Consider the following 24,056-nt stretch of genomic DNA (forward strand, 5'->3'; position numbering starts at 1 on the left):
CCGTAAGAATTACTCTTTTTTAATATTACAATTAATAGTTTTCCAATTTCAAAACTTATTTACAATAATAATTTAACAATTCATATTTTTTAAAACGTTAAAAAACCTCCAATGTCATTATAATAATTTACTAGAGAAAAATGAGATGAGGAAATTAAAACTAGCGTGAAGTTTCATTGTAATCTGAACCTATTCTATTGCAAATTAAATAAAAAAAATATAAGTGATTATATTCTTTTTTCGTTCATTAGACACGGATATATTTCATCGCAGAATAAATATCATCTGACATGCGCAACAGTTTTGGTGATTATTTCCTTTCAGTGTTCCACAGGCGAATCAGAAATTAATTTTTTGCTACGTTTATTTTTTTAGATAAATATTACAATTTGACCAGAGATATCGGAAAATTTCAATTTTGTAAAGAATTACAATAACATACGTTCCGACTTAAATCTTTCTATATTGAGTAAACTTGACTACAATTCGACTACCAAGAAGATTAAACCGAAAAAAAGAACAGTATAAAGAAAAAGTATTTTGACGAGGCTAAAGTAAGAAGATAAAAAAATGGGACCCATCTGTAAGCACTTCCTTTCGATTAAAATAATTTTTATCAAAATCGAAGCACCAGGGGCGAAGATTCGCAGTAACACACATAAAAAAATACAGTCGAATTGATAACCTCCTTCTTTTTGAAGTCGGTTAAAAAACAGTCTTCCGATTAACATCTGGAACACTGTTTTTACATGTTGCTTTTTACTTCGACATTCCGAGCGAAATTTTGTAATGCAGATAAGGTCAAACTTTTAATCTTTGCCTTATATAAGATTTTAAAGGTCAGGTTAGCATATTTTTCCAATATGCTCTTTAATCATTTTTAAAAGTCTCTCATACTTTTACAACTTAATGTTGATAATATTGTTTACCTAATAAATATTTTTTGCCACAAGTCTATTATTAAACATTCATAATTAATAATAATCCAGGTCAATTGGTTTTCACTGATGTTTCACCGCTATTATCTGCTGCGGGCGTTTATCGTGACGTTGCGTTGGAAAGGGAGCCGAGATAATTCGGTCACGATTCAGTTTCGATGTTCGCATTGACGTCGATGTTAACGAGCGTTCAACGAAAGTAAACCGGCATTGTTCAAGGAACAGGTGGTTACAATGGCAGAGGTGCGCCTGTCTTTACACCTACGACAAAACTTGTTTCACAATATTACGGTGAGAGTCGCCCTTTTCACCATCGATATGAAGCACCGTAGGTGTGTAGTTTTTGCAATCGCTTTCATGTCTATTGTAATCTTACAATAAGCTACAATATTAACATAACGAGTGCTCGGTGAAATAAAAGTGTTCTATAGTAGTTAGCCACACAAATAAAACAGATCGTTTAAAGTATGAGTTAAATGTGATATATCAAATCTTGGCCAAAAATTGCATCGTCAAAGTATTACTCATGTCTACTATATAAAATCCAACATAACAGTAATTCGATCAACTTTTTAGCGGCCGTATCAATATTGCTTAATGTCAAAACAAAAAAACATAAAACAGGATGTACCCGAAATCTAATCGAGTTGCTTTTAATTTACACCTGCAATTTATCAACAATGTTTTACATTACTAATTGTGTAGTCACTGCTCACTGCTGTCTTCATTAGATAAGAATATAGTTGATGATAACTATATTCTTATCTATACATACTTGATACATCTATACATAATATTACATACTTGTTTTCGCGGTAAAATTATATTAACCTCTTCTTATTATAATTAAAAGGTCATTGAATGTTTATTTTCATTACAGAAATCTTTGAATATACGATTTAAAAGTATTACGTGTTGTTCGATTCGATGACAATGTCGCGTGCGCAGCGCATGATTGCAAAAAGAAGCCGTAAAAATTTGTAATCGCGCGTATAATCGCATCTCGTAACACGTTAAATAATATTTGTTTTGTATAATGTAACATATAATAAAAGTTATATGCAATATTTCTCAATCGTTGTAATTATTGGAAAACAAAATATATTTTTAAGTTTACTTTTAAAATAACTTTTTGGTGATCGGTTGATGCAAAATAAAATCAACAGAATATCATCGGGATTAAAACTAACGCTAGTTTATTTGTTTATACGATGTCAGAACAGAAATCTATTATGCAGTCAATTATTATAATTAATTGCTAATTTGTGTGAGTTCATGAGTGATAGTAAATGCTAATACGTATAAATTAGCGAAATCTTAAAAGAATCTTTGACTTTTTAAACTTTTTAAACTCTCATTATACTTTATGTTGCTTTTTTGACATTTAATTATGATAATTAATTGTGTTGAATTCAACAACAAAGTATATTATAATAAACAAAACGTATATTTCACTTTAACTTACTTTTTATGTCTTGAGACTAGTGGTGTTAAAGTCCTGACCGAAGTGCCCATGCATAAATTTATCTAACTTTCGCTTTGCGATACTGTCAACTTATAGATAATAGAATATCTAGGCCTTGTATGCGCCATTAAATTTCACCAGGCCGACATCAGAAGATGCGTCTAATGCAAGGCTAATTTCTAAAAGCTCTTCATTGCACTGTCACTTTAGCGGACAACCATTCAGGCTTGAAAGCAGCCGTCTAATACGGTACCTACATATTGTGTTGAAGCTAACTGAAGAACTTTGAAAGGAAATGTCCAGTCAAGTCCTTTATCTTTGTAGCAAACTTTAATAGCGACACTAGAACGTATTAAGATGAAAATCTTATCACGTAATTGTTTTTTAAACAAACTGCCGCACTCAAAATCAATGTGGGAGTGCCTTTATGCAGATTAAGTGCGCATTACCTACATTAAGCGACCTTTTTATTACCCTTAGACTCTAAGTGCAATAATTTTTGATTGTTTGAAAATGTGAACGGCGAGTGAGTCATTTATACTTCTATTTTTGAACATCGACAGAGCTCTCACTAACTGAAATTATTATGAACAAATGTCATCTCCCTGTCTTTATCCCGTGCACATGGGATCGGTGGAATAGGTTTTAGAAACCTTAATGTTTGGGTTTAATTTTTAATATGATATCTAGATATTCAACTAACGTCATTGTGTGACATTTGCAAATACGCATAACAACTTACAGTCGTTTATCTTATCCATTATCGAATTAAAAAAAAGATTTATTGACTTGCAAGGCGATAAAAAGTCTTCACTTTCGTTTTTCCTAGCGAGGAACATGTGGCTAACAATCAATTATCGATCACACAGTTGTTCCTTTCGCTTTTTGCTTTCATAAAGCCGCCATAAAGTCTAAATATAGAAGAGACTCGATTGTCTAGACTCGACAGTTCTTTGACCAGGCCCTAAAACAGCGAGGAAAGTTGAAATGAAACACGTTTAACACGATTTCCAGTTCAAACTCCAATAGTTTATTAATTTTATATACTTTCATAGCGTAAAGGGTAAAGTGATAACTCTTTACTAATTAAACAATGTAATTTCCCTTGTTAAAAAACATTATAGAAAGAAAGAAAAAAACTAATGTTAGTGTGTATGTATATAGATATCGACTTAAGACTAAAAAAAAGATAGAAATCTAGACATAAGAATTAGTGTTAAAAATGCATTTACGAAGACGTGCTCTAAAAGCGGAAAATGTGAGCCGTATTCGCCACTTCCGATGCGCACACATTATGTTTTAATGAAATATCATAGAAAGGTGGCTTTCTCCGCGTCCGAGTCGCAATCAGAGAAATTGAAAATACAAAAACTTACTAAAAAGTGATGAACGTATCAAACGACTGCCTTTTCACTAAAAATATAATTAGTTGAACACTCTAGAACGCGATTTACAAGCCGCTTTAAAATTCTATGCAAATGCCTCATTATTATTACTCTTGCACGCAAATTATCTCTACACAGTTGATAATTTCACTTTAAACACCTTCTATGTGATGAATTTATCTATATGAGCAATTATTTTTTTATAATAATTGAATAAAACTTAATATAAATGGGTGGATACTGTCTACTACACACGTCTCAGAAATCAAATAATCAAACATTTTGGCTGGTTTGGCCATCTGTTCTAAGGGCAGAATACTGTGGACCTTTATTAAATAAATCTACGCTTAGGGTAAAGTAAAATCCTGTATATAACCTAACCTAACCTAACCATATAATTTAAATATTGCGTATATAATTATTGTACTAAGGTTTACAATTCAATGCCAAACGGTCTATTGAATAATGTATCAAAAGAAAAAAAACACGGTCTTAATTCGGTGTAACGTTTCGAATGATCTTACGGCCTTACATAATGACTATCTGTCTTGTTTGTAAATACTTCAATACATTACACTGGACGTAAGTCACGTAATGAACGAAAACCAGATCACCTTACAGATGAGCGAAAATAGAAGGGGAATAAACGATCTAGTGCGTGTCGCCTTGCGAAGTTTTTTTGACTGTAAAATTTCGACTTACATGGACCTATATTTGTAACAATTTTATTACTCCTGATTTGAGTTCATCACATAATCATCAACTGTTGTCTGCCCACTGCTGGACATAGGCTATTCTCATTGCCTTTCACAGTATGCGATTTGAGTTAAAGCTTGACTGTTTAATAAATAAACTTAAATTACTACATCAAACATAAAATTATTTAGAACGGCATTTTTTTCAGTTGTAGCAAAAAAATCTAAGTTATGTTAAAGAAAATAAAGTCAAAAGGTGACATCGTGGCGACACTCACAAAGTATATAGTTAATATGCAAATATTCAAAAGGTCCAATTATTTCCGGCACATTGCTTTGCACTTTCAATGGAGCCTACACAAATGTAAAGTGGCTAAAATAGCCTTGAAAACGTTCGACCTTTTTCTCAAGTAGGACAAAAACATCCGAGGCGCGGTTGCCTTTAAAGAGTTAGTATTCCTAACGTGCTGTCTTTGGCTTGGAAAGATTTTGCCGGAGAAAGTTGAATGACTAGACGTATTAGTCTCCTGTTTTTCATTTGCATAAATCATGACTCGAATTATGGTAATTTTCGCCATTATTTCTCATCCCTCTGGTCGGGAAAAGCTGAAATTATAGATTTCATATGTCTGGTCTGTTTACTATTTATAAGACGAGTTGACGACGGCCAAGGATCCAAGAAATAATTGAATAAATAGTTAATGTTATGGCACGGTCTTGTTGCTGAATAGAAACAAATATCGTTATTTATTTTTCACAGGAGATACACACTACATCTTAATTCAATTTGTATGTCTATGTAACAATTCAAGATCTTTTTCTAAATTATGTTATACGCGTTTTTAATTGTGGTTTCATTTAAATTAACTACTTAATTTAATTTAACTTTGATCATTTCTCTAATATTGTTTGTTTAATTGCTTTACTTACATAGATAGTCTTTTGTTTCATTATTTGATTGTTTATGCACCGATACATTATACAAGTTGTGTTTATCTGTAAGTGAAATTACATGTTACCTGAAACCTGTTGTAATAGTGTCTAAAAGTGATGTATGAACACATGTACTTTTGTTGATAAACCAAATAAATAAATAAATAAATAAAAAGATAAACTAATAGTTTAACTTATAACATTTGAAACATATGCGGAATTAATACCAGTAATTTAAATAAATATAGCAAATTGATTTTAATCGATACAATAAACTGATGTTCGTGACCGCCCTCATATTTAACTTGTACACATTTGGCGTGGGCTGCTTCGACGCTTTATTATAAATCACTATAATGTTTCAATATCGCCCAAAGTTATTTCAATTCATCGTACTTTGATTCACTTTAACAACGTTCATCCCACTGCCATACTCCGTGAAAATTATTATTGGTACGGTAATAATGGTTACAATTGACTTTATCAATAGTACAATTTATTCCGTGAGCAAATACGAGTAATGAAGTTGGTAAGATTTATTCAATGCCTCTTCTATTATTATTAGAGGTTTAAATCATAGTTTCTTTATAAACAAAAGATGTAGACAAATTATGAGTTTTCGTTTTGGAATTGACGGTTTTTGTAATAATCACGTTCAGTTTATAATATACTCGTATTTCTTATTCAATAAAGGCAACAAAACAAACATTTTGGGATATCAATTTATAATTCTTTATTGCATCGTCCACCATTTATTGCACAGATCATCTAATAATAATTTCCCTTTCGCACGAAATAACTAGAAACAAGCGAACAAATTGCTCACCTTTCAGATACAAGTGGATTTATCGCGTCGTGTTTGCACGGACAGATATACGGAACGAACGGGGAAACCTTTTGTGGGCATAGATCAGGACTGGCGGACATTTTCCACTGATTAATTTTATTCAACTACCATAGTAGGAATCGGATTATTAAATGTACTTGTTCTAAGATAAAGCTACGTTCACACTGGCGCCGAAGTAATAATTACTTAAAGACGAATAGTTTTAAGTCAGCATGAACAACACATATTGTTATTTAGGATGAAATTTCTAGTATGAAAATTTAAGTCGCATAGTTAGTTTGTGATATGGCTTTATTTTACATAACATTTACTCACATCAAAGTTATATTATATCGGTTATAAAAATAAAAAATACGAGATTTTACTTCACTATTATAACTGTTACAAGTCTGGAAATGCATTTACGCACCCCCTACGCCGGGCTGTGCAATGGCGTAGGGGAGTGTGGGACTCGCCGGCCGCAGAAGGCGACCGGAATACCCACTAAAACCAGACTGCCCTCTCACGCGTTACGGCGGGGCCACGGGAAACGCGTTAGCTTACTTCCGTGACCCCGCCTGCGTTTGGCCTCTACGGGCCCTCAAATCTAAGGCGTGGGGAGAAGGGCAGCAGCGGCAAATTGCCGCCTCCTTCTCCCCACTCTTCTCTGCCGGAGCGGGGGCGCTAGGGGATCCCCTTCGCGTTCCCGCTCCTTCTCCTCCTTCTGCGACATGACTGTTTCGCAGAAGGAGGAGACCGCGTTCCAAGACCTCTCACTTCCCAACATGGCGCGTACAACGCCGGGAAGTGAGAGGTCGCCGCCTATCGCCGCCACCAGGGTGCGGCGCTCTTCTGTCCAGGCGCAGCACACTTCAAGTGTGTGCTGCGCCGTTCCTCATCGGCGCCGCACCCGTGGCAGCGCATCGTCTCTTCCCTTCCGATCCGACACAGGTACCGTCCGAAACAGCCATGTCCGGACAGCACCTGTGTCAGTCGGAAGGTAAGGGAGCCGTGGCTCCTCCCACACCACTCCGGGAGCTGTGGGCGTATGGCCTCTATGGTGCGCACGCCATATTGGGCGTGCGCTAGGCCACTCGCCCAGAGCTCCACGGTCGTCTTTCTCCTCGCCTCCCGGGCGCGGGAGAGCTCCTCTGGAGCCGGGGCTTCGCCCCGAGCTCTTTGTGTTGCCCGCGCCCAGTAGGCTTCGGCCAGCACGCCCGCCTCTATTTCCCATGGAGGGGTGCCGGCCAAAACGCAGGCCGCCGCGTGGCCTACCGTGCGGTAGGCCCGACACGCACGCGCCGCAATTATGCGTTGCGGCCTGCGGAGGAGGGCCCTGTTTGGTGCGTTGAGGGCATTTGCCCACATCGGTGCACCGTACAGGGCCATGCTTTTGACGACCGTGGTGTACAGCAGTCTCGTATGTACACCCGGACCTCTAAGGTTAGGGAGGAGCCTCGACAGGGCTGAGGCCGCTCCCACGAGCCGGGGGGCCAGCGCTCGGAAATGATCGCCGAAGCGCCAGCCCCCGTCGAGGACAAGACCCAGATATTTCATCCGGGCCCTGACCCCGACTTCCTCTTCGTTGACCCGGAGGGTGGCCCCCGCAGGAATCCTCCACCTAGGCCCTTTAAAATAAAGGGCCTCGGTCTTGCTGAGGGCCACTCGGAGGCCTAGCGCCTCGATCCTCCGGGTCAACAACATGGCTCCGGCCTCAGCCCTCGTTTTAAGCCGGCTCCAGGTAGTGTCCCGGACGGCTACCAGCGTGTCATCTGCATAGCAGATGACCGCCATCCGGGACAGCACCTCTCCGCGGATGGCCCAATCGAATCCGATGTTCCACAGGAGGGGCCCTAACACGGACCCCTGTGGAACACCGGAGGCCATCCGCCTTTCCTCACGGCCAGTTCTCCCCATGTAGGACACTACCCGCCCTTGCAGGTAGTGTCCTACGACTCTCCGCAGGTAGAGGGGCACTCCGTGATACCGTAGCGCCTCCTCTATTACCGCGAAGGGGAGGGAGCCGAAGGCGTTGGCGATGTCTAATGACACCGCTATGGCTCCCTGCCCCTTTTGGGCCGCTTCGTCAGTGAACCTCTTCAGGGCGGCGAGGGCGTCCATGGTGGATCGTCCTGACCGGAACCCGAATTGGTTCACCGAGAGCTGCGGCCCGTCCCTCGCTAGGTGCTGGATGATCCGGGAAGCTATCACGCGCTCCAGCAACTTCCCGACCTCATCCAGCATCACCAGCGGGCGGTATCCCGACGGAGAGTCCGCGGGGCGGCCATCTTTCCTTATGAGGACTAGCCGCCCCTCCTTCCACACCTCAGGGAAGTGCCCCGCTGCCAAGCAATCGTTGTAGAGGCAGCGTAGGCGGTCCCCGAGGTGCTTCAAGGCGATGGGGAGAACCTTCCCGGGCACCCCATCCGGTCCCGGGGCCTTCCGCGGGCCTTGGAGCCGGCGGGCCGCCCCTAGCATTTCCTCCTCCGTTATCAGAGGAGGATTAGGGGCGGCGTCATCCTCGTTGTCAGCCCTCTGCTGCGCCATGCGCGGTGGCTCAAATGGGGGGCTGTCTGGAAACAGCCCCTCTACCACCGCGCTGAGGACGGCCGGCTCCATGGCCTCCGTGGGGGGCGCCGTTTTGAGTTTGGCCCGTACCATCCGGTACGGGCGCCCCCACGGGTCCGCGTCTAGGGCCGCCAAGAACTCAGAGTAGGCGGCTACTAAGTTAAGCCTAACAATTATCAGTGTTGTATTTATCGAAAGTTAATATCAACTTTTTAACAAGCAACATAATGAGAAGATTGGATATCTCCACAATGAGATTTATGAACATCGATTGTGTTGTAGCAATAGGGTTGCCACCTATTTCAATTTGACCAGAATACTCCGAGTTTACATGGTACATATTCAAGTGAGGGATTTGACATCAAAACGTAATTATCGTCTTTTCTCATTGGTCGTCGTTTCTTTTATCCGGTAAAGAGTTGAGGAGTTAGCGATCGTCGTTTGTTTTTCGCCGCAAGTGTTCGGGTTGTTCTAAGTTGACAGCCCTATGTGGCAATGGTTATCAGTGGCTTTAAGGAAGTGTTGGCTCTAATAGATAACTGGATTTACATTACGTTACGCACTAACTAAAACGACTAGAGGAAGTTCATTTTAGTCCTTACATTTACTGAAATACACGAAGTTTTGTTTATATAACACTTTCATTTCTATTACATAGCTTAGAATTTACATACAATTATGATCATTTATTTACTTTAGACAGATATGATATTATGGAAACAGACTCTTATTTTTTTATCAAAACCCAAATATAAGAGTAACTAACATCAATAGCACTTACAACCTACAATAAAAACTACAATGTATGAACATGTAGGTGTGGTAGGTAGCTAAGGTTGTTGCGCAAAAAACCACAGCTCACTTAGGACAGGTCACCTGCGAGTTTACGCGAGAGAAAACTTTAGGACTATATGTGTTGTTCCATGAGAAATATTTCTGGTATTCACAACAGTACGACTGATATTGGCAATACAAAATACTACGTATTTCTCGTTTTTCAGTTTAATATAGAAATCGATACCATATCAGTTTCTTGTCATCAAAATATGGAGCTAGGTATCTAATTGTTATATACTCAAGGTGTAAATAAATTTGAAATGCTTAATTTTAATCAAGAACCTACTACATAGTTCCCATATGTGATCAATCAGGTATTGAATATTTTAATTTATTTTTTAGGAAAGTTAACTGGATGCTGTTTAAGAAAGAAATAGATAAGAAAAAATTTAAACTGTCGCATCACTTATTATTTTAACTGAGTTACTTCCACTCAGAATCGTAACTTAAAGGGAATGAAAAAAAGCTCGACGGTTAAAGATGTAAGAATTTATAATTTTAAAGTCACGTCATGACCACAGACTGTAATGTAGTGATATCAGAGTCCATAAATTTGCAGTATGCTAAATTAAATCAGTCAAATATAGACAACGTAACTAAAGATGTTTTAACTGGTACATCCGACCACCATTCGCCGAAATTCAATATGGTCAATGGAACCATGCTAATTGCGTGCAAGAAGCATCCTCTCAACTACAGTCAAATTACTTAAGTACTTTTGAGTACCTACGCATTTTTTTATTGTTTTTTATTCTTTCAAATATTTTTATCGATTGATTGGAATTTAATTTTTTCCGGTAGATAAGTGAAAATTTCTGCTGATGTTAATATTAATTGATGTGAGCTTTGGACTCTTCGCTTTGAACGATATCATTGGTTATCGTACAAATAGTAATTATCATAACCAATGACGAAAGATAAAACCATGCAAAATTGTATGAGAAAAGTAATGAATCATTTATTTTCATTAGATTAACTATTAGATTATTTTTTCCTTTAGACTTTAGACTAAGATTGAATTAATTTTCCGTAAATGTTCTTACGATAATGATTCACTGTTACGTAAAAGACAGGAACAAATAAGAGTGGATAAACAGTTTAAATATGAGCGCACATGTTTAACAAAAAGGTAAACCAGTCTTAAATAATTTACAATAATACAACGATATTAAATGTACTTTAAGTTCGCAAATAACAAAATTCTTGAAATTGAAATCATTAAATAACAACGAATAAAATAAATATATTGAACACGTAAATAGTAACAAATACTCAGGTTTTCTTATAAGTTCGATAACAACACACGACATAATTGTCACTTCTTACTGTTATTCATGAACTTGTTACTTGGATTACAAAGGAACGTACATACCTAAGGATCTCAGAAGCTAGTGACCACTTACATTACGCAACCTTTTATATTTATTCTTTACTTAACATTATAAAAGTAGACTACATCTAGATACTAACACGACAAGGCTTGTTAAGGTCTTACTTTTCAGCTTTCTACTAACTATTGACCTGCGTGTTTGTTGATCTCTTGCAAGCTGCATTTCAACGATAGTGTTCAAACATTTCGATTCACCTTTCCCTTCCGTCATCCTTAGACTTGGTAAGCGAATAAATTATCATTTTCTTGCATCTTAAATTATTCCAAAGGTTATGCCGTTTATAGTACGTCGAGTTCTAACAATTGCCAATATTTTCCTTTGATCGTTATGATTCTTAACACGAACGACTTAGTTTCTCGTACCGTTTGTTACTAGTACTAAAGTCCGGCTAAAAATAGTGTTGATTTTCTTTTTCTGCTGATATACTTTTTTTGATTTTTATTAAATGCTAGCTTTTGTCCGCGAATCTGTCCGAGCGGTATTAAAAAACGTTAATAAGTAACCTATGTGTTCTCCCAGACTATGTTCTACATCTGTGCCAAATTTCATCAAGATCCATTGAGCCGTTCCATCCATCCATCTAAACTTTCGTATTTATAATATTAGTAAGATATAGATAGTTATCAACTTATTAATATGAAGTACCTTGATTAATTGAACTTAAATTATAACCATTAATTAAAATTCCGCAGTCGCAATCCATGTCGGAGCCTTCACTTTATTTTAGTTTGACTAATATAAATACAGAACCAGCTCTATTAAAATAATTCTATAATTTAAATTTGTCTTAATCTTTTATTAATTTTACCAGACATTTCTACTTAAGAAAATCTATCGCTATTTGATAGGTTATACTTACACATCCTCTACTGATTCTATTTGATTACATTTTATATCTTTTTTCAATTCGCTTTACTTTGAATTTTACTTGCTATTCATAATACACCTGTCACTTTATAAACCTTGGTAAACTAACACGTGATTGGTACGTTACTTAGGTCCACGTATATTAATAGGTAGCATATCATTCCTTTTAAGACAAAAATGATCTTTACTAAGTTTCAAATGTAAACAACGTATACAGACGAACTGGATAAGCGAGAGTCTAAGGCAGGAATCCGCGATATTTTTCTCGCTTATAGAGATTTCTCGCTTATCCAATTTTGATTGTATACGGAAATAATACGATAAATACTACATTCTAGTGACATACTGGTCTCGCTAGACTTTTATATAACACTAATGGAATGCATTATATATATTTTTTGTGGCATAGTCAACACTATGTTGAAGTTCTTTTTATGTTACTTGAATAAGCCGTCGGCACACCTTAAGAAAGTCGATAGATGTGTACAATGGCAATAATATTTATTATCATCGCTGACTTAACTTTTTCCTGCTTGAAGGACCACAATGTAAAGGGGTATTTCATATATTCTTTAAGTTAGTATCGAAAACACTATCATGAGACCATTTCCATAGTTGACGAGTTATATTTATGTCTGTTATGGTATTGCAGTTAGTTCAAATAAATTCATTACGTACACTTAAGGCCATTCACACCGGGCCATTTGGAACGAACGGCAAGGTAAACTCAACGCAAGAAAGTAAACATGACAACAGCCTTGGCCAAGTTTGTTAATTGTTTTTGTAGAAATATTCATATATGTTATCTATAATGTACGTAGCCTGTGTTACAAAATTGTTATTAAAGTGATAGAAACGTAACGAAGATTGTTACAAAAGGAAAAAAAAATTGCTTAAAATTTGTAAAACGAAACTTAAATTCGTTTTAACTGTTAGGAGTTAGAAGGAGATACGATCGAAATTAATGATTTGTTTTTGTTTTTTTCAGGTGGGTTCTGACACCAATTTTCACTAACTAAACAATAACAGCTGGGCAGGTAAGAATTTTAATCAATATTTAAAAGAAGACTAACTGCTGATTTGTTGATAAAAATCTTTCAAATATTTTTTGTACCAAAAAAGACTATAAAATCCAATATTTGCTGCGTACATTTAAAGAAACCGCAGTAGTTATAGATATTTTGGACAAACCAAAACCGACATATAAAGTATGCGTACCAGTACTGATACATGATTATTACATAAACAGTAGCAATATCAATATGACTATAGATTTATGACTTGTCTGTCTGCGAATATGTTTAATTTAATTAGATGAAAGGTCCGTTTACCGAACTACGTTATGTAATATAAACGGTGTCGATTCTTAAACTTCCTAGCTTACATTAAGTACCTAACCACCTTTGATGTGCTGACATTTAACAGTTGACATTTAGAAGAATTTGTGGAACATTAGCTCTCTGTTGTACTATTTAACACAGTTTTTTATAGCAAAAACAAGTGAATGTTTCACGTAAAAGTAAACGAGGACGTCAGAACAAAATATGTAAAAAGACTAAGTCGTTGTCGCTTCCATTTTGATTATCCATTTGGACATGATGAAGTTATGATTTTATGTTATGATTAATAATATTATTTTAAATCTCTGGTTTTAAAATTTGTTCTTTATTGGTCAATAATAATTAAACCGTATTTGGACAAATCCGTTTCGAATCAAATCGAAAACGTTTTTAAAGATAATATGTCTTATTTTATGTTTAAAAATTATATAATAAATAATAAATTTGTCATTATTTTAGATAACACTATTTATAATCGATAGTGTGGCGACAATATCAGTGGGTTGTCTCCGTCATTTAATTAAGCAAAAGAGAAGAAGAGAAAATTATAGATGATTGATGAACTACGTCGAATGTATAATATACTGTGGTAAATGTTGTTAGCGAAAATAATTGAGATATTTCTCTGATAGGTATGGATTGTAACTCAGAAAATTAACTAATCTTATCCCCAGAGACTTCAATTGTTCACTAAAGCAGGCCACTTAGACCGCGCGAAACCTTTAATTTATTCTTTAACATTTTCTTTGATGCGGCTGTCTATTATTAAATGATAACAATAATTTTGAAGCAGATTTTTAGTCATAAATGTCTTCAAAATCATTAAATTTATAATCTACTGAATTCTTTGGTTAAGTGTGCCTGATATGACGTACTACTAGTAAAAGAAAATAATTATTATTGATTTAAACATTCACATGCCAGGGATGATGTAATGTTATTATGCACATACATTGAATATATGATCACGAATAATAGCTATTGTACCTCTGGGAATTTTTTGTTTTACATTTCTTCAATATGCTATCTATTATTCCGATTATGAACAACAATTATATTATTAAATATTTATAATAAAACATTACTCACTGTTGTAAGCTTTCAAGGCATTTTAATGACATTAGAATGAAAAAATGGCAAAATGCCAAGAGCCAGGACGATTTGAGTCGAGTGTTCTGAAATTCCCAAGTACCTCCTACCATTAGGAAAAGAACAAAATAACGAGGTTGAATTAACTTTTTAAGTTACCTACAATTAAATATTCAGACCACGCTAAGGCAACTAATGCTTAGTTTTTTCGAATCTTCTCTCAGGTCAGTGGACATACTTCTATTCCAGAGCGGAACATTGGAGTATCTCATTTTAAATTAAGAATAACATAATCTGTGAAAAGAGTACAATGTTTAACATCTTTGTCTTTTGAGAGTGACGTGAGAGATAAGCAAAACAATTTCTATTAGATTATCTAAGAGCAAGACAATGTTTTACGACTATTTCATTAACGGCAATCTAATTTAACGCGTCGTTCTTGCCTTCGGCATCTCTTTCGCATATGATGTAAGTCATTAGGTCTGCTCGTTAATTATTTTAATACTCGTTTAGGTGCGCTTACGCAATGAGCTTTCGCTAGCCGCCTATAAAATAATGTAGCATTGTCTTATCCCTGTGAACAAAGCTTTTAGAACGCCTAATAAATTGTTATAAACATTCGTTATAATTTATTATACGATACCATCTGTTTATTGTATAACATGTTGTAAGCTTGAAAAAGTTATATCAATTTTTTGTACTTATCTTTAAATTGCATCACAATCTGTATTATTTATTATCTATCAGTTAAGTAACTGGGTAATTTCACTTATAGAAGAAAGTAGAACACCCGAAATGGACGATTTTATTTTATTAAATAAATGTTAAAATTTGAGGTTACCTTAGTTTTGTTATTCAATAATATAGTTAATTTATATGAAAGTCTAAGATTAAATTATAGTGCTAAAATTAAAGTCAGTCATTGCTCTGATCGCGTCTATTACATCTTTGCAGCGTAATTTAAAGAAATGTATTCGCGAAATCTCGAGAACAGTATTCTATGTAGATAGACTAGATCATCGAATAGACGCGACAGTAACGCCAAAACCACCTAGATGAGAGTATCGACAAATAATCGGTCTCGCGCATGCGTGCTAATATTTTCTCACAGGCGTTGGACGCATGCGCTACGTTAGCACGAATCAACACGAGGCTAGTATACGGCACACGGCTCCTCTTTACGCGGTTCTGTCGCATAATTGATTGTCCACTCGATACTGACATTGAACGGTCGCTTGCACGATTATTCTCGCCTTTAGTTTATTAAAGTTATAAACAAGGTTTTGTATCGTGTCACAAAATATTTTTCGTATCCACCCCACTTTAGTGTCAGTCGCTCGTCAAATTACGTCTTGGGATGTATGCGTGTAATCTGTGATATGTGCATGGTGCGGTAATTAATTGTGCTTATGTGATGTCTTAGCGAGTGTTAATAGTGGATGGATGAAGAACAATGGAGGTCGCCAAAGAAAAAACCGGAAGAATCGAGGATTTCGACGAAGAAGGTTGGAATTCTCGACGCTGCATGTTAGACGGTAAGAATTTATAAAATATTCGACTCATATCAGTTCTTTTGTTTATGTATAATTTTAATAAATAATATAATTGAGTGTATTTAGTTGACGTATAAGTAAATATTAATGTTATTACAATAATAAAAACGTATAAGTAGAAAGACTATAGAACGCATGGAGCACACGGAGACTTATTGATTTTTGCTGCAGTTAACATGAGACGGTTGTTTACATAGTCATAATATTATGTACCTTAGACAATTTAATCACTTATGTTTACATGTAAGTTGCCATTAAACATTATATTTAAATGGTTTTCATAAGTATTTTCGTCACCATCATGTCACTTATTGATTTTTAGAGTTAACATCGGCATATAGTGACATAAGTACATTAGTTCTAGACGTATTTCAGGTCTGCCCTTCACACCCAAAAAGGTAACAATAATCTAATTGGTACTAAATGTGAGATTGTAGTAAATGGTTTTCTTTTAATATTGATATTTGTTACGCGTTTATAATACACTGATTCTAATACTTACAACAAATACACATATTTGAAGTACCTACAAAATTGTATTATATTATTAGTACACAATACCATACGATTGCACAGGTTTATATTTAAATTATAAAGATTTGGGACAAATATTAAGATTCTAACAGTTTAGTTCCATAAATAAACATTTTTTCATTTCTTGAAAAAGTCTATACGTAATGATTTTGTTCATCAAATGACGCTGTGTTATTGACCTTAATTTTCATTAAGTCTATCAGGCTTTAATTTACCTAGAATAGGACCGATGATTGCTAATTTAACATTGATAAATATCGAATATTTCCAATAAATAATTTTTAAACTAAAACTATGTGTTTGAGCAGTGAGTCATGATACAAAGTAAATGCGAAAAATCGAGTTCGGCAACCGAAGGCAGATGGTATCCCGTTTTGGCAGCGGGCGAAACTTATTGTGATCCTTGCGGAGCGTGCCGCTGCGTGCGTTCACCCCAACATCCCCTCGCCTCGCACGACTACTTTATAGGGTTTTAAAATCGATACCAACCTCCCCCATGCCAAAGTCAGTCAACTATTACAACTACGCCTATTCAACAATAATCACTGACCTGCCTTTTTTAAAAGTAATATTTAATTTGATATCTACACTATTATAAAGCAAGATTTATATTTATACCTGCTTGTGATTTTATAACTGGACAGATTAAAAAAATCCTTGTACCATTAAAATGCTACATTATCCTTGAGAAATAAAATATTCGAAAACTTAATATCTACTCGTATACTACCTAGATCCTTAATAGTAACAATTGAAACCACTAAGAAGATTTGCTTGAATATCTATCTAGTTTATTTCATTTTTTTCTTTTAAATGACAATATGTTCGTACAATTTTTTAATGTTAACTTAAACGGAATATTTTTAGAAAATACCTATTAATGAAAAATGTTTCCAAATGCCAAAATTTGTCTTTGGAGCCATGATGGATCGGTGGCGTTTAGAGGTCGTTGCAAATTTTTGCAATGTTTACAGATTACAAAAAAAAACTTTAAAACGTCTTTGAAATACTAAGTATGAAATGATAGAAAATAAACTTAGATTGAAAAGGTTAAATTTAGTTATTCTTACTTGTTTCTGATAATCTTGTCACGGAGGGCAAATGATTAAGTAATAATATGATATTGAGCGACCTTATTGTCACTAACCGAACGTGCATACATAAGATATGACGTCATATACTTTATGGACACATATTGAAAAATCAAAATTCTTATGCAGTAATATAATTCTAAGAAAAGTTTAACTTATGTCACTTGTTTCATTTTAACAAGGAAATCGAAGTCTATCGAATCGAATAATAATAATAATAGATTAATTGCTCATTAGTATTCCGTGTGATATGTTGGTATATCTACCGTCGTAGATTAAATACAACATGTGATCATCGTATGTAATATTGTTATTCTTCAATTCCTTAATATATTAACAAACACGGAAGAAAAAAACGCAGTGTAAACATCAAATTGATTAAGTCAGTTTTTTAGAAATTAAGATGTCAAAGCTTACTTCTTACTAATATTTTAAATGTGAATGTTTGGATGTTTGTTGGAAGGTTTCACCAGAATGGCTGGAAGAAGATGTAGGCTATTACGTTTTTTTAAATGCCGCGACCGGAGTCGCGGGATATAGCTAGTATTAAAATAATTTAAAATTACATACTTACTATATTCTTTATGCTAGTTTGCTTAATTCGATTCTCAACCAAGGTCGAACGACGGACGAACGAATGTTTGTACATAAAATATTTATAAGAAGACAAAATATCGCTTCTACTTCACCAAATATAATCATATTTGTATACTGTATATTTGTATACTAAATTCCCAAGAGTGTGACAAACATGACAAAGTCTAGATAACCTAGTATTTTCGCGACAGCAATCAATCCGCAATGCAGCTGCGATGCATAACGTAGATACAACGTATATCAGCGTATATGTAAATTCATTTGAAGGGTGTCTGCATGCAGTACTTTAGGGTGTGCATTTTGAATAGTGAAGGGGAGCCACCCCCTATTTAACTTAGGAAAAGGGGTTTGTAATACCTAACTTAGCTTATATGCTAGACTAAATTACGACATAATTCATGCAGGCCGTTTAAAAAATCCACAAATCAGATTTAATAGTCTTGGTTATTTATAGTAATATTTTAAAGAGTAAAAGATTTGTATATTTTTTTTGTAAAGAATGTTTTGTCATTAGAAAGCTAAGTTATCACTGAGTAACATAGGCAATTTTACTTGATGTTTTTATAAATCCGCGTGGAAGAAGTCTTAGGCAAAAGTTAGCTGTATAACATTTTAATAAAACCCTTGGGTAACATATAAAAAGGAATTGTAGGGTTTGTGAACATTAATCGGGCGATATAAATTAATATAAGATATCAAAATTTATCTATCTTCCTCATAACAGATTTGACTGATTTTATGAGGATTAAAAATACAATACTTCATCCGTATTTAGATCGCTTGAAAATTATCATTTCAATTTCATATCATAATTTTTTAATGTCAAATAAGACTAACACATAATACTAATAAAAATATACGCATAACAATTATCTTAAAATAATGGCAGATTAACAATCAATTTATGACAGTGACTGGATAACTTAGACTTCACGTATGTTAAGAAGTTTGTTTGAATTATAATGAAAACACTCATCACAAAACTTATATTTAGGGTTATTAAAGTCTATTTGGTGTTTGAGAATATATATTTTATAATAAAAAATGTCACTGTCATGATCAGGTGCAGGAAATAATGGGTTTACCGATTACATGTCCCAATATTAGCAGATCAATTTTATAGTCACGTTCACATACTTGTAATCAATCTTAAGTCAATAAAGCAGCATATTGCAATACAACTATAGTTATGCAACAACGCGTGTGGACATTCCGAAAGTGTCAAATTTCGCGGTTTTCACCCGTCGTTTGCCACCGCTGCTTGGCGCCGCGATTGTTCACACTGCTACGATCGTTCGATTCAGCTCACGTTTGTTTCATACGAGGGCAGAACAGTAAGCCAAAGCAGTAAAGCAGTACTGCTATTATTTGGAGCTTACTTACTATAAAAATTGTACTGCTTTGTCTCGTTGTGTGTATTCTGCACTTGTGTGAAACATTACCTGACAATGCGAAACGATACGTGCGTCATCGAGGCCGGCGACCTGTTGTAATTCCTGCGTAATATGCTAAATCAGATGAAAAATTTCTTATATACTTAACCTATATAGTGTTTTTGATTTTTATTTATAGTTAAGAAAGGCCAACAAATAAAGACTTTATAAGACTTTTATATAGTTTAAGAAAAATAAATAAGGGCAAAATGAGAAGGCAATGGCGTACTTGCATGCGTCTACTGTACTTGTCCACTATTTCATTTCAGTATTCTACAATATCGCGGTATACCTTTAAGTTTTAAGATATATATTTTAATAAAATTCAAAAGTGTTATAATGACTAATGACGCGTTATTTGTAGATAACTTAAACGAACATCATTGACAACATACAAGTTAAACTTGGCCACAGAACCGGTATTGAACGCGCCCTTGAACCGCACGGACGGACAGTCATCCGGTTTTGCACTTTTCCTTTACACCTTACCGTAAATATGAGACTACAAAACCAATAGCAACTCATAAAAGTTGTAACTCATTCGTTTTAATTAGTTTGTTGAATCATTGTTTATAAAAGCTAGACACTAATATCATAATACCAAGTTACAAAACATTGCTACTCATTTATCTATTGATTAATTACTAAGCTTATATTAAACTGTAATCCTACTTATTATGTTACTTTCATACAATAGTAGCCAATTTGCTTTTTTTTATTTTTAGTACGGAAGTCATATGTGAGGACAAGAGGATGAGTGCTATTCAATTTTCACATATAGTGACTTTAAAGTTTACAGACGAATGATTTCGCGTCATGGTCGATTGAATTAATTAAGGACAGTGTTGCCGGACGTCCATTTAACGATGACGAATATTATTTTCCTCAATTAAAAACTGTATAAATATACTATCTGTTGCTTTGGTTCCGTATTTTAAGCATATTACCTTATTTATTTATCAATTTATCTTATTCATCTGTAAGATTAAATCTCCCATATCGATATTAAAATCTATTGCTCCTCCTCTAGAATCACAATATAAATAATAATTACAGTATTTAAATCTGTCGTAACCAAATATAACAGTTAATTTCTATTGCAACAAGACACGAAAAAAAACATGTTGTCATCAATTTCCTTGTAAAACTTAAGATAGCAAAATGTGTCAACTCACGGTAACTGAATAATCCGTAATTTACTTAAGTACATTGTAACGCAAAAAAAGCAATTAGTTATGTCATGGTCACTTTACTATAAAACATCAAACTTTAATAGACATTCCACGAAACAATTGTAGCAATGAGATTGCTTTCATTTTTTAGTATTCGTCGTTGTTTATAATGAAGATGTCGTTCAGAAGTACGTAGAAAACTTTTTATCTTATTTATTATATTTTTTTTAATACTGGTAACAGCACTTGTATTAAACTAAATAATATACATTTTGTTATTGAAAAAGGAAACAGTTGAAGGGTATAAATTTATCAACAACGAACACATTGTTGATGAGAAGTATGAGTCTTGTAAAATCGAAAAAAATATGGTGCATAATTTTATATTTCACTTAATGCAAAACAATAAGCATTAAGCGCTTTAACTGAAACAGTGGTCTAGCGAACTGTCAGCGTATTCAAATTGGAAATACGTTCTTGTACGCTGGAATTTATCGAAAGCCGGATCAATTTGTTTTAGAAAGTAGTAGACAATTCTGTTGGCTTTTGCAAAAAAACGGATCTTACATACATATTTTGTAATCCCATCCGTTAAATGTAATCTGGTATTAGCTATGTAATACATTAATTTATGCAATAATATTAAAATACTGGTTTAAAAATCAAACATCGGAGATAAATAATAAGCTATTAAATTGTAGTAAATAGTAAAATAATTAAGTAAAAGAGATGTCTGACATGACAAAGAATAAAATATTTTAGATATGGTTTTTTCCAGTTCCCTGTACAAAATGTTTAATCTTAAACCATTGTAATAGACAGTGTAGCTACCAAGTATAAGGGCTTTTCAACTCGAGTATTTATTTCCGTTTCCGTGTTCATTATACAGAGGCATACTATTTCTGTTCATATTGTGTAAAAACAAGAAGTTATTTAATTTATATTTACGACGTGTACAACACTTGAACAAGTATTTCGGCTTAGTCACCTAAAGCGTAAAGGTTAATGCACATTTTGCATAAATTACGCATTGTGAATGTGAGACACGTATTATTTTTATAGTCATGATTTTATAACTGACAAAGTTAACAAAATCATCAAACAGCTCGATTGCTCTCTGCACAAAGAATACCGGAAGAGGGGTCGTAAGTTGATATGTCGCATTGCAAGCGATTCCTGTTTTAATTTTGAATCATCAATATTTTATTGGGAGAAAATATTACAAGCTTAAAATATAAAATACACATTGCAATGTCATGCCAAGTAAACATGTTTTTTGTTCCTTTGTTAAAAAATTATGAACAATACAATTAAGTGATTTCTTAAACGTTATTTTTATACTTATTTAAATTTTACACACTCAATTATCGAATCGTATGTAAATTAAGACAAAATTAGCACAGCTATTGCAATATCGACAAACTGCACTCGTTTCAAAACACAAGAGCGATTATATTCGACTTAAGATTGATACGTCGCCGGTGTAAACATTTTGAAACCTAATTACCTAACGTAAGTAATGTAATATTTAGTCACGTGACCCTGATGAGACTTTATAAATTAATAATTCTGTACATTTAATACAGCCTTCCTACGTTGCGACACTTGGTAACAAACGTTTCGCAGACTGTAAATTTTTTGTCATACATCTTACTAATTTTTTAAATACGCATGTTTAGATGGATGGATGGATGTTTATTTGAAGGTATCTCCGGAACGGCTCAACGGATCTTGATGAAATTTGGCACAGATGTAGAACATAGTCAAGAAGAACACATAGGCTACTTATTAAGTTTTGTGTTTAATTCCGCGTGGACGGAGTCGCGTGCGATAGCTAATAGTACAAAGTATTTCACACTATCAAATTGGTAACAAACAAAATCTTCCATGATAAAACCTTGCACAAATAAGTGTATGGTAATGCCATCTACCGGTGAAAAACTTCACTGAGGCAAACCCGGAACTTGGAATAGAAGTAGAGTTTACAAACATAAAATCATGATAGTATTAATGTTTTGTTGTTAAAATAATAAATATCTCGTATTGACACGTCAAAAACTTTACTATTATATCATGTTTATGCAGCTTTTGTACTAGTTTCACAAAACTATCAGGTTTATTATTACCGGCGGCCAGTTGCGGATTACAGCATTATATCATTTGGTTTAATAACTGTTTCTACATACATAAAAATACGTATTTATTTTGAGAACAACGTAATCGAAACATAACAACATTACAAAAACATTCTCTTGTATTTTTATTGGCCTGTCTATATTTAATTAATAAGCATAAACAAAACCGACTTATTGACTTTTATAAAAACATAGTTGTCACCCGCAACTCCGTCCTCGCGGAATTAAAAAAACACTTACAGGGATGACGATATATTATCTATATATTTTATACAGAGATTTTGGTCTCCGAAACCAACGTTGAAACAACAGAGCAGCGAATAATATAAGCAATGTATTGGTATAACGAAGACAGCAAACCGTTAAATCGTACCGCTTCAAGATATATAATATTAGATATGGAATTATATATATTATAATTTAAACACGTATAGTAATAACATGGATGTTTTATTGTGTTTTCACTGCTTGGATTATTCGCGTGCATAACTATCAAATTACGCGGCAATTTTCATTCAGTACATAAAAATAATAAAATTAATAGGCGTTTTTTTAACTGCAACGAAATAACAATAAATTAAATGATGTGTGAAATAAGCGAAGAAATCCCTTATTACTAATATTAAACAATTATAAAATAAACACTAAGACTAACACAACGACAAGTAATTCTAACAGATGGCAGCACAACTCTAAAAAGATTTAACTAATATTATATCGTAGTAGTCGCCACGAGTCTTATCAAGCAATGATAATTAAAGTAAATTAATTATTTCACATGATTAATTAGTGACTAAACTTTAGAAAATTTATACAACTGCTAGACGGTGAACGTGTCTCCACTTCTTCAATTGAATGACAACAAATTCCAACAAATCATGGCGGAGCAATTGCAATCGTAAAGTTTTCATTACCAATTTATGATTACATGCAGTGTACACCCGACCTTAACCTCACTACACGTCACCACAACTATGTCGTAAAACCAATGGACGTGTACCTTTGCAATAGTCAACTGAACTGGTATAAAGATAGATGTTCTGATTAGTTATCAATCAAATCATAATTAATCAAACTTGTATCTTATTGTTAGACTTAACTCAGGGTCATTTGGTAGTTTTTTAGTTATTAAAGACTCTTAGCTTTGATTTATCATGGACGTCCTAAGGGATTATTAAGCGTCTGTGTATAGCACTTTGTGTGCGAA

At 34.6% G+C, this 24,056-nt stretch overlaps 1 protein-coding gene across 2 annotated transcripts in view; it reads left to right on the forward strand.

The window, feature by feature from the left end:
• LOC106718531 (nipped-B-like protein B) overlaps positions 1-24,056 on the forward strand; it is a 58,775-nt gene that overhangs the window by 21,178 nt on the left and 13,541 nt on the right. Inside the window, exon 1 of one of the 2 annotated variants that reach the window (XM_014512645.2) lies at positions 15,548-15,869. The exons of the other annotated variant lie outside the window; for it this stretch is intronic. Coding sequence (XP_014368131.2) covers positions 15,788-15,869 — 82 coding nt within the window. The 5' untranslated portion in view covers positions 15,548-15,787. Of the gene's footprint in view, positions 1-15,547; positions 15,870-24,056 lie in introns of those variants that run through there. 2 annotated transcript variants of the gene reach the window in all.

This window comes from Papilio machaon, chromosome 4, assembly GCF_912999745.1.
Source record: "Papilio machaon chromosome 4, ilPapMach1.1, whole genome shotgun sequence".
Classification (NCBI taxonomy): domain Eukaryota; kingdom Metazoa; phylum Arthropoda; class Insecta; order Lepidoptera; family Papilionidae; genus Papilio; species Papilio machaon.